The 12,664-nt window shown below is 30.2% G+C and overlaps 1 protein-coding gene across 1 annotated transcript; it reads right to left on the bottom strand.

The window, feature by feature from the left end:
* Nucleotides 1-894: 894 nt before the first annotated feature.
* LOC7486529 (protein RETICULATA, chloroplastic) lies at nucleotides 895-5,181 on the bottom strand. Its single transcript, XM_002322890.4, has 7 exons — nucleotides 4,310-5,181; nucleotides 4,123-4,221; nucleotides 3,541-3,761; nucleotides 3,238-3,307; nucleotides 3,077-3,156; nucleotides 2,917-2,981; nucleotides 895-1,270 (listed from the first exon to the last, which is right to left on the bottom strand). The coding sequence occupies exons 1-7, from the start codon at nucleotides 4,907-4,909 to the stop codon at nucleotides 1,077-1,079; spliced, it is 1,329 nt and encodes a 442-aa protein (XP_002322926.2). The 5' UTR covers nucleotides 4,910-5,181; the 3' UTR covers nucleotides 895-1,076.
* Nucleotides 5,182-12,664: the final 7,483 nt, after the last annotated feature.

The raw sequence follows: 12,664 nt of genomic DNA, 5'->3' as shown, positions 1-12,664 counted from the left end.
AAAATATATACTTTTTATAAATAAAATTAGTATCATATGTAACCATCCAAGCTATATGGGATATTTATTAACAATTTTGCCTTCATAACTTAAGAGGGGTGTAGAAAGATATAGAAAAGAATAGAAGAAGAGAATATGGAGGAGACCATCTAAGGACTACAAGGAGAAGGTCTTTAACTATATGGTACGATGTATGCAAATTATTTGGTAGACTTGCCAAAGAGACAATGTTGAACAAGGTAATGTTGAATGTGCTATAAATATGAAAGTTGATACAAATTATAAAGGTGGGATTGGTGGTGAAAATAGTGGTGCAACACATTGATTTAGATATATGTTTTACTTAGTAATTACTTGTAGAAGATGAGTTCGAGAATCATTACTAATACATCATTAAATGAGAAATGAATGAAGATTAGTGTTATTAATAATGTTAACAAGAAAAACATGTCATTCTTCTTTTTTAACGTTAATAATGTGAGTTTGCTTCACACACTCTTATATGCATGATTTTGATTTACACCCTTAATATGTAAATATTAATTTCCATATATTTATTTACATCAAGTTGTCAATTCCATTGACTTTCTATTTTATATATATATAGTTTATCATAGTAGGAGAGAAAAACGTTTATTTGTAAGGTTTTCTTAGAAAATTCTATCCATTAGTAGTCTAAACTAGGTAACTAAAAATCTCAAAGTGTCTGTTTGAAAGTATGATTATAATTATTTTTTAAAATATTTTTTATGTCGAAATATATTAAAATAATATTTTTTTTATTTTTCAAAACGATCCAAAACATATAAAAAAATAATTTTTAACAAAAAAAAATTAATTTTTTTAAAAACACAAGTACAACCACACTTCAAAAGGTTCACCAAAACTCAGCAATTTATGGTCAATAATTTGTAAACACCTATATAAAAGGGGAAGTCTAACTTCCACATTTGGTTAATTCACACGTTAAAACATCCCTTAGGAGAGAGACTCAAAAAATCGATCCTGTTTAATAGAAGGGAGATAACACTAACGTTATTGCACCTGCAACTTATTAGTTAAATACTTAGATGTCATTATTGCACCCCACTCCATCTAGCCCAGTCCACAAACTGCATTCCACCATAGATATTGTTGGCAAATCGCACACCAACTGTGAAAGCCATTGCAACTGGTGGAACCTGCTTTGCCATGGGTGATCCTTCTACCAGGCGTTCTAGTCCATTGATAACTTGGTAGCGCGTGTTGGATGAAACTGCAAGAAAAACACCTGCACATTGGGGGACAGAGAAGCCAAACAAGCATTTATCAAAACTTAACGGATATGTAACTGCAAAACAAAAACAAATCTGATGGTTTTTAGGTATGCAAAACACCAAACAACAAGTATATTAAGAAGCAGGCAGAAGAAAGAACAGGTAAGTCGATATTCAACGTGATTGTTCCTGATAAAAGAGCCTACCAGTTAAAAGGCAAGGAATCCTACACAAATTTGCTAGCAGAATCCTCCATTTGTCTAAATATTCTTGCTTGGTCCATGACAGCAATTAGCAAACTTAATTGACATCATCCTCATAGACCTAACTATTGGACTATGAATTATTGTTACTAAGGGAAGATAATTAGTTGAAGAATGTCACTCTTCAGTGTGAAGTTTTAAATCTTTCTAGCACCCGACATTAAAAACACATCCTTGCAAGTATTGCAGACATCCATTTGGGACGACGGTAAATCAGATCAGACAGGAGATGAAGGGAGGGCTTGATAATCATTAAGCAGTAGCAAATGGCAAATAATATCAGAGGGGATGAACATGGTAACAATCATGTGTCTGACACTGAACCTAAGATGGAAGGACCATGAAGCACACGGGAAGTGTTGCAGATTTATTTATATCATATAGCCTGCTCAAATCTCTCCCCCTACTAAATTTGGTTCACTACAAATAACTAATAACTAGTTATGGTCAGTCAATCACAAAGCATATGTCATGAATTGACAGCAAAAATTAAAGCTGTTGCGTCAAAGATGCCTCACTTTCAAGCATAGTTATCAAACCCGGCCCGGGAGTTGACCGGCCAAGGGGCCGGGTCCCGAGTTTCATGGGTCAACCCAAAAAAAATTTTAAAAATATATTTAAAATTTTAATATTTCATATGAAAAAATTAAGAAAAAATCCATGTGAATATAGGCTATCCATGTTGTAAATAATGAAGTTTAAAAGAATATTTTAAAAAGTTTTTTTATTTCACGTTGAAAAAACATAACTTTTTTCTTGGGAACATAGACTATATATACTAAAGGGTTTCAAATCCCACATTGAAAAAATAAAATATTTTTCTAATATTTATATAGTGAACTTTAAAAAATGTTATTAACCTACTAAAAAAATATGAAAAAAAGGGTATAGGAGAAAAACAATTTTTGAAAAAAAATCAGGTCTCGTCCAGCTCGCCTAGGTCATGGGTCGACCTGCCGGGTCAACCGGGTTTTGCCGGGTTGTTGCATCGGCCGGTCTTTTAACAAACCCGGACCGGTCCAGCCACCGGGTCCCGGGTAGACTTGTCGGGGCGGTCCGGGTTTAATAACAGTGCTTTCAAGACTATTCTCAACAGGGCAAGTGTTGAATCAACAAACAGTCAAAACCCTGAAGACAAATTTGATGAAAAATTGCTTGAAGCTGCATAAATTATATATTATGCAAATATTGCACACAAAACACAACATGCATCAACCAGTGAGTATGAGAAGATACTTGAGCTTGAGACCCAGCCACACAGAATTATCACTTAGAGGTAATGAAATAATACAAGGGGAAAAAATCAACAATTTGAAAGATGAAAACATGTTCGAGATCATATAAGAGAAATGAACTTGACAATCTATGACCAATCTATACAGAAAAATAAAGCATACCCCAAAGAGCTGCACTCTTCAAAAGGGGTGGCACTGGTATGTCTTCTTCTGATTTCTTTATGCTCCTGAAGTATTAAGTATCCCCAATATGATTGAACTGATAATAAATGCACTTATCCAATTAGCCAATTACAAAAATAAATGCAGAGTATAATTATACCGTTTTGCAGTCATAATGAGATTTGCAATGCCTTGCCCGATAATACCACATGCAAATCCAACCGATCCATACAGGACACCCTGGAAACAGAAGATGTAGATTATCAGCAATAAATCTGCAAAAGAATCTATTATGACTCCTTTATCACATATGTAGCCTACCTTATAGAAGTATGTACCAATTCTCTGCTGAACAGAAAATCTACATCCTGGCCTTTCAGCTTCAAACACACTGCATTTAGATGACAACTTCAGAGACTCAAATACACTATTTCACCATATTATAAAGTTGCAAATGAGATTGTCACAAGAATTATTAAAACTACATATTATGTAGTAATAAACAACAATAATATACATGTGGACTAAGATATAACTATGTAATAAACAACAATAATATAAATGTGGACTAAGATATTGCAAATTGATGCAAAGTTTCTTTGGAGGAAACAAATCAATACTAACCTACTAGGAAGAGCTCCATATGCATGTTGCAGTCGTCCAAGGAAACCTTTAGATAGAGATGGCTGCCCAATACGTACATATGGTGCCAACATGCCAACCAAAGCAATGTTAACCACTACGCCCACTAAAAGATCTGCAACATACAATTCAAACTCTGCCCAGAAGTCTTTGCCCCTCTTTTGAACTTCCGCAAATGTAGCACAGCAAGAATCAATTACTATCTGCATTGTTTTAAGACATTACTGTTGACTTTATATACATTAAAAAAAGGACATTTCAATTCCAAAACCAAATCAAAGATGCCCTCAAACGATTAAACTCAGCTCGTCGCTGCATATAAATAAGATAGACCATGAAGGAAGCTGGGAAAACTTTTGACTAATTGTATTCTCCGAAAGATACAACGCAAAACTCACACTGGCCCAGAGAACAAACTAACCCATTATCAACTACTTTCCTAATTTGAGTAAGATATCTTATTAAGATGGCCATTTTAACACCTGATCTCTGTTAGGTTGCAAAGATGCAGAAACTTGGACAAACATTCCATATAAAAAAAAAAAAGCAAACAAGCAAACAAACCTCCGTTCCAATTTTAAAAAGAAAGGATGGATCAGCCAGCATTCTGTTTCGCAGCATAGCACACGACTTGATTGCAAATCCCAAAAGCCCTCCTGCCCCCTAAATTAACAAAACAAACAAACATAAGCAACCAATTACATGGAAAACACAGAATTCTTAACACTTGAAAAAACCATCATCATGGTACCTGCAAATCCAAATATCTAAGTAGAAGCACTTTGCGAATACCAATAGTCTTTGCAGCCTCTAACATGTCAGGAGGAAGACTAGCCCCTCGCGCTTCAGTCTCTTTCATCACTTCTTCAAACTTCATTATTGGTCCAAACTCTTCCTCTCCTTTATCCTCTCCTTCGCCGCCGCCGCCGCCTCCTCCTCCGCCACCACCACCGCCACCATTACTTGGGAACTTCCCATTTCCTCCATTACCACCGGTCCCACCAAAATCAGTTTTCAACTCACTCCCAATCTCCAAAACTCTAATTTCTCCGTCTCCTCCTGCAACAACACTGTGATTGCCACCCTCGTTTTTCACTACTGTGGTCGTGACCGCATCTGATTGCGGCGACTCACCTTGTGAATATGAATGTGACTGCGACATGACTAGAACAAGAAGTCTCTGTTTACTGCCGCTAGAGGCGACATGTCTCCTCCTCCAACTATGGCGAGGAACCATCTCCTTTACTGATAAATACTTGTTGATGGTCACCCCCCTTACAAAGGCATCGTCTTGCAAACTGACAGCTCTTGATAAATCAGAACAAGAAAAACTCGAAGGAAAAGCCGCCATTTTCCTTCCTTTAATTTCAAGATCTCGAAAATCTCTCAGCTAATGAAACCCAGATAGCAAAGTCGACAAATAGTATAATAAACCAGAAGGTAAAGGCAGGAAATGAAGAGGTGGTGGTGCTCACTGCTGCTAGTGTTTGGTTGGTGGCGAAGTGTTTGAAGGAAGGAATGGAGGTTTATATTAGAAGAAAGGGACGTTAGTTTTCACGTTTCTCTAAGGGCAAACCTCTTAAGAAAGGCCACAATCTAGAGGAGTAAGTCTCAATTAGGTCAATGGTAGCGAGTTCGAGTATCCTCATGTCGTTGAGATTTATATTGTTATTATTTTTAAGGTACACTAAACTAATAGTATTATGGCAGTGTGACAGTGAATGCATGATAATAATATTTTTTTTTATTTTTAAAAAATTATTTTTAATATTAGTATATTAAAACAATTCAAAATGTATAAATCATATTAAATTTTAATAAAAATAAATAAATTTTTTGGGAACGCGGTTTGCACCGCGTTCCCAAACATGTTATAAATATACAAAAGTGCAAAAGTTAATTTAAATATCTATATTAATTAAAAAAATCCCAATTAGGTATTTAATCTCTTTTTAGTTTTGATCAAGGTTGTCAATTCCGTTTCGATAGATGTTTTGTTTTTTCAATTGGAATGGAATGTTTCAGTTTCGGAGTGTTTCGGCATGTCGTTTCGGGGTTGAACTGTTTATATATATATATATATATATATATATATATATATATATATATATATATATATATATATATATATATTCAACAAACATAATTCAAATTCAAGATAAATTAATTATAAATTATGCAATATAAAAACAATGTCAAACAAATATAATTTTAAAATTTAAAATATTTCTAAATAGTCAAGATTAAATAGATCTTTAACTTAAAGTAATTCAACTTAAACAAAATATCAAAATATTATGAAAGTAAAATGTTTTAACACAAATATTTTAAATATAAAGTTAAATCAATGTTATCAAGGCTAATGGAATCTAAAGCATCCCTTGTTTTGCTCAAATTCCTACAAAATATAAATATGAAAAAAACAACATGAATATAAACCATATATATTAGTGATAAATATAATTTTAAAAAATTAACATCATTGTTAATGAAAATAGTAATAATAATTTTCAATATTATTATTAATATCATTGTTATTGAAAATAGTAATGAAAAAAAACTTTTTGTAATTGGGTGATTTAATTAATTAAATTGAACAAGGTTCAATTTGATTCAATGGCTTTTCAAGAGTGGAACGGAACATGTGGAATGAAACCGAAACATTCCGGAAGGAATTTAGCCGAAAAATCCGGAACGGACCGAGATTTAAAATAAGATGAAATTTGTTCCGTTTTGTTCTGTGTTTTGAATTGGTATGAAATGTTTCGGCCATTAACAACCTTGGTTTTGATACTGTATACTTAACTAGGACATCCTCATGGGTTAAATATTTTTTAAAAAATAATAATATATACAAGTTTTATAATATATTTTTATAATTAAAAAATTTATACATATATGTAATTAAATAAATTAGTAAATAACCATAAATGATAATTAAAAATAAAATTGAAAAAATCAAGAGACAAATGTAAATCAAGATATTTAATCTCGCAAGATGAAAAATTTACCCGTTTGTAATTGCTAAATTTATTTATTAAAATAATTTTTTACTTAATCAAATGATAATAAAAATAGACACACACATTAAATTAATGGAAAAAGATAAAAGAAAAAAAATATTATACAAGGTTGCACATATTAGAAATATTATCTGAAAATAAATATTTTTTATTTTAAAAATAAATTTCATTTATATAAAGATAAAATAAAAATTATAGATAAATCAGAAAAACTTCTTCAAATTAAATGCATACAAAATAACAAAAAAATAACTTTTTAAAAAAAAAGGCGAGGTGGTATTGGGCTTAGGCGACTAGACCCTTTTTTTTTATGTTTTTTTAGCTAGAGTGGATAACATGTTTTTTTAAGAAAAAAAAAGATTTAAACAATACATCATCTATATTGTCTATTTTTTAGCCACTGTTGTGGCCGAGAAAATAGCTAATGGTTTGTTTTACCAAAAAAATCAAAATTTCAACTTATTTTTTAATCAAAACACTTACAAAACATCATAGGCAACATTATATACTCATTCATGGCTTCAAAAAAATCCCAAAAATCATCTCCAAACTTGAAACTAAAAATCTTATCACGATCGGATTTGTTTTTCTTAGCAATTTCAAGGTAAAAAAACTTAATGTGAGCTCCTCTCATTAAAAGAAACAATTTGACACAAAATTCAGCTATTTTGGTGGTCAAAATCAATGGCAACAAAAATTTTCTCTCTTTAACGTCGGATTTCAACGACTTTCCTCTCTCATACTAAGGGCCAAAAAATAAGAAAAATAAAGTTTGAAATCAGAATTGATTTTTTTCATTTAATTTTAGAAACTAAAGGGATCCAAAATCTATAAATTGTAAAGTATAGAGATTCCAATAAACATTTTGCCCAAACCTTTTAAAGTTACTCATTCCATACAAGTTTTTCACTTTGAAAGCCTGTCTTTCAATCTCACTTTCCTCCAACAAATTATCTTATAATTTGATCTAATAAGAGTCAAATAAAAAAAAAAGATAAAAAAAATTTATTGTAAACAATTCATTCATAGTGCTACATGAGGGGATCTACAGTTTGCATATAGAATCATTTTAGTTTTTTTAATTAATGTATATACCATACCATTTCAAAAAATATAAAATACAATAAATTTTATTTCGTTTAGAATATAAGATATTCTAGATTTACTTTGAATAATAATAAATGAAAATTAAAATGTTAAAATAATAAATGACTTTGAAGACTGAATTCCAAGAATCTGATATGAGGAAAAAGTCTTATAATTAGGATCATAACATGCTCAAGAAAAATAAATTACTGAAGGAAAATACTCAAGATGTGTTTGCTCGTTGAAAAAATAGATAAACATTAGACTATGAGCATGAATTAATTCTAGATATGTATTCTACTTAGGTAGGATTTAAAGATGAATTATAGTTTATGATTTAGTTACAAAATCAAAATATGTTTTTTTTTTTCTGAATTATGTAATTATCTAAAATCATTATATCTGATTCAGAGCTAGGCCAAAATATTCTAAGGACTACTTGAACATTGACTCAAGACCCTCACTTAACAATAAGTTTAAAAATTAAATAAGATATATCTGTTAATTATGCTTCATGAAAAAAAGATTGTCTTCATTTAATAAAAAAAAATAAAAACTCCAGTGTAAAATAAAGATTTCCTAATACTTCACTTATTATATAAATATATAAATAAATAAAAAATTTCTTAAACATTTTAAAACATCTCATTTATAATCTATTATATAAGGTAGATTTTATTTTTTTGAAAAAAAAAAAGAGTGTGTTAAGTCTTTAGCAGTTCCAGCTTGGCAACATTGAATGAATTCTTTTGAGCCTTTTGAAATCACATGCAGCCAAATCTCTATTGTTGTCATTTGTCATTTGGGCGCAAGGATGGATGATGCATTATTGCAAGGAAGATGCGTGATTCATTGGGTGACAGCAGTCTCTTTTGAAGAACCAAGGGGTCAAGTTCACCACACGAGCGCAGTGAGCACAGACTGGAAGAAAAGTTTATCAAATCAATCGGTCAAAGTTTATGACTACACTGTTATTTGTTTTTTTTTGTATTTATATTGAAATTAAAATTTAAATCTATAACATTTCTACAAATACGGCTAATTAAACACACAGACATATTTGTTTTTTTTCAACGTGTCTCTTTCTAATTGATAGCTTAACTACACTAGCCCTAATATAAACTTTTTTTTTTCAAAATTAATTGTGAAGTAAGAACTTCCATGTCTTAAATCTAATCTAAGCGTCCAATCGAGTGCGGTTGTGGTTGTTTTTTAAAGTGTTTTTTGTGTTGAAATATATTAAAATAATATTTTTTTATTTTTTATAAATTATTTTTGAGATTAGCACATCAAAACGATCCAAAACATACAAAAAAAATTAAATTTTTTTGAAACCCGATTTACACCACGTTCTCAAACAACCTCATCAACAATAATAATAATAAAAGATCTTAAATTTATGGGCATCCAAAAGCATAATGGATTTTTGTTTCCCAAGAGAATGAGAATTATACTATACATTTAAAAAAAAATTAAGGTTTTTTTTTTAGGATACTTTACTATTCATATTAACATTAAAAAAAAGTTAATATTTTTTTTTATTAACGTGAGTGTCTGGGTCAGCTTGCGCGTACCTCGACTAATCTCATAGATCCTAAAATTAACGACCATATAAATTTTTAGTGATCCTGAGATTTATAAGACTCGAACTGATAATCTTCCTGAAGATATTTTTTAATCCATATAATAACAACATTGTGTCGTGAATCAATTGGTTTGTGCATGGAACCAAGGTGAGAGGTTGCGAGTTTAATGCTAGTACGTGTAACATTTTCATTCAAACAACCTGTGTGTTGTTATTATTTTTTTTTTGAAAAAAATAAATGACAATAAAATAAAATAAAATAAAGTAAGGTTTTTTTAAATACTATTATAAATTTTTATTTTAATAATTTTTTTAATTATTATTTATTTGATATGAAAATAGTAAAATCAATAATAAATTGTTCATGAAAAATCAATTTATATTATTTTTTTATTCTTTAAATTTTTAAATAAATCTTAAATATATCTTTATCATATTTATTATTTTTTTAGCTTGCAATCACACATAAATATCGGACATGATATTTTGATATTTGTTTTTTTTTGTTAATTTACTTTAATAATCATAAAATATTATTAATTTCAAATGAATTGAAATTAAATGAAGAAAAAGAAAAAGAAAAGGAAATAGTAAGAGCGACAGCTAAACTATACATGGGAAAAAAGGTAACTCTATAATAGTCAATGAGGTTTTTTATTAATCAGTCATTATTATTGTAGTCAAAGATTGAAGTTGGGAAACGTAAACGGCTTTCCTTTCTGTATTTGTTCGTTTCTCTTTTTTCCGCGTGAATCTGTCAGTTGTCATCACTGCCGTAGTTTTCACAATTATGGTTTTAATTTGTTTTTTTTCTAAAGGCAGAGTTGCTGTGCAAGTCATACTCAACCACGTGAGGATGGGTTTTGTTCTTTTAATTCAATAATGTACACGTGTTATTGTCCAAGAAACAACAAGAAGATGTTCCAAAATGACTTTAATGATTCCAAAGATTTTCAACATGAGGAGGGAGGCTATTGTTGAAGGTTAAGTTTCGTATTATGTTTTGAAAGTGATTTTAGAAAAATAAAATTTTGTTTTTGCTTTAAAGTAATATATTTTTGAAGTTTTCAGATAATTTGATGTGTTGATATCAAAATTTATTTTAAAAAAATTAAAAAAATATTATTTTAATATATTTTAAAATAAAAAACATTTTAAAACATAACTGCTATCACATTCTCAAACACAAAAACACAACACCCATGAATATCACATTGGAAAAAAGATGCTCTTGTAAGAATAATGTTCGAGCATTCCAAAAACATCAACTTGGCTAGGAACATTGATCCACATTGTTGAAGCTTTCATTGCTGCTGCTCACTTTAGTGTTATTATCATAATTTTAAAATCTGGTCCGGCCCGGTAGGTCGACCCGGGACCCGGCTTACCAGGGGTTGAAACTAGGCCGGGTTGAAGAAAAAACAGGGGAAAGAAAAACCTGGTGTGACTCGGCGGGTTGACTCGGTCAAAAACCTGGTTGCAACCCGTTGACTTTTTTTTACTAAAACGACGTCGTTTTGATTTTTTTAAATAAAAAAATTGATCCGGGCGACCCGGTCAAAACCTGGAACCCGGACCTTGGACTGGATCGGGTCTAAAAACTATAATTATTACCGTCATGACTTCCGGCTAGATTTAAAACATAATAACGACAAATTTTTGGAGATAAACCATCTAATCCTGATTCATTCTCACTTCTATAACTCCACATGAAAGCTGAAAATCAAAACAAGATCTGAGCTGCAGTGAATTTCTACATAGACTTTAAATTTTTTATTTTTGCTATATTGTGCACTTCAAAACTGGATTTCAGACTCTACATAAAAGTCTTAGTTCTATATTTTAGATTTTTATCAAGCTAAAAAAAAGCTTAAAAACAAGATATTTAACTTCAATTAGTTAGATGACCCGCGCGATGCCGCGAATCATTTTTTTTTTTGCATAAAAAGTATATAAAAAAAATTAAGATATAAAAATGTTAGGTCTTTGTGCAAAACTATACCCAAGAGTCTTGAGTTTGGTTACAACGCCTGACCCAAGAGTAATATTTATAATATTAATAATAACATTAACTTGCATGACCCAAGTTTAAGTGGATTTGGCTGCAATACCAGACCCAATAGCCTTGGATGTGGGTTTGACTGCAAGGTCGTATCATAAAAGTGTAATAATTAAATAGATTAATTAAAAAGAAAAAACATAGAAAAAAAACCAACATGAAGAAAATAACTAATGATGAAAAAGAAAAAAAATCTGAATTAACTGGGTTAACCCTTCAAACCATGTTAACCTGTCAAACCTTAGATTCGTGTCGTGAAAGTTTGATAACTAAATAGAAACAAAAATTGACGGGTTACCCAGAATTAACTGGGCGAACCCGTCAAACCCAGGATCCGTGTCATGAAAGTTTGATAACTAAATAGAAAAAAATTTAACATTAACAAACTAAATTAAACAAAAAAAATTAATTAAAAAGGAAAAAAAAAAAACAAACAAAAGACATCAACCTTTTCACTGTGGACTGCAGTCAAAGGCATAAAAAAAGCAAAAAAGCAGAAAGAAAAAAAAAACTAACTGGGTTAAAAGAAAAAAAACCTATAGGAAGAAAAAAAACTAATGAAGAAAAAGAAAAAAAATATAAATTAGCTGGGTAACCTGTCAAACCTGAGATCCGTGTCATGAAAGTTTGATAACTAAATAGAAAGAAATTTAATATCAACAAACTAAATTTAAAAAAAATAATTAAAAAGGGAAAAATAAAGGAGAAAAAACCTATGCGGAGAAAAAAACTAATGAAGAAAACGAAAAAAAAAATCTGAATTAACTGGGCTAACCCGTCAAACATGAGATCAGTGTCATGAAAGTCTTATAACTAAATAGAAAAAAAATTTAACATAAACAAACCAAATTAAAAGAAAAAAATTAATTAAAAAGGAAAAAAAACAAAAACAAACAAAAGACATTAGCCTTTTCACGGTGGACTACACTTTGCAATCCACGGTCAAAGGCATAAAAACAGCAAAAAAACAAAAAGAAAAAAAAACTAAAGGCATCAGCCGATAACTAAATAAAAAAAATTTAATATTAATGAACTAAATTAAACAAAAAAAAAATTAATTAAAAAGAAAAAAAACCTATAAGAAGAAAAAAACTAATGAAGAAAAAGGAAAACAAATCTAAATTAACTGGGTTAACCCGTCAAACCTGAGATCTGTGTCATGAAAGTCTAATAACTAAATAGAAAAAAATTTAATATCAACAAACTAAATTAAAAAAAATTAATTAAAAAAAAGCGTCAGTCTTTTCACCGTGGACTCCACTGTACAGTCTACAGTGAAAGGTATAAAAAGAAAAAAAAAAAGAAAAAAACAAAAACTAAAGGTATCAGCCTTTTCACTATGGACTACATACA

Source organism: Populus trichocarpa, chromosome 16, assembly GCF_000002775.5.
Source record: "Populus trichocarpa isolate Nisqually-1 chromosome 16, P.trichocarpa_v4.1, whole genome shotgun sequence".
Taxonomy (NCBI): domain Eukaryota; kingdom Viridiplantae; phylum Streptophyta; class Magnoliopsida; order Malpighiales; family Salicaceae; genus Populus; species Populus trichocarpa.
This window is presented reverse-complemented; position numbering and strand designations above follow the sequence as displayed.

Excerpts from the sequence above, each read along its gene's own strand:
- LOC7486529 (XM_002322890.4), bottom strand. The coding sequence starts at position 4,909 with ATGGCGGCTTTTCCTTCGAGTTTTTCTTGTTCTGATTTATCAAGAGCT. Across the intron at positions 3,308-3,540 it reads TATGGAGCTCTTCCTAGTAG|TGTGTTTGAAGCTGAAAGGC; the intron begins GTTAGTATTGAT and ends ATCTAAATGCAG. Across the intron at positions 2,982-3,076 it reads CTCATTATGACTGCAAAACG|GAGCATAAAGAAATCAGAAG; the intron begins GTATAATTATAC and ends TTAATACTTCAG.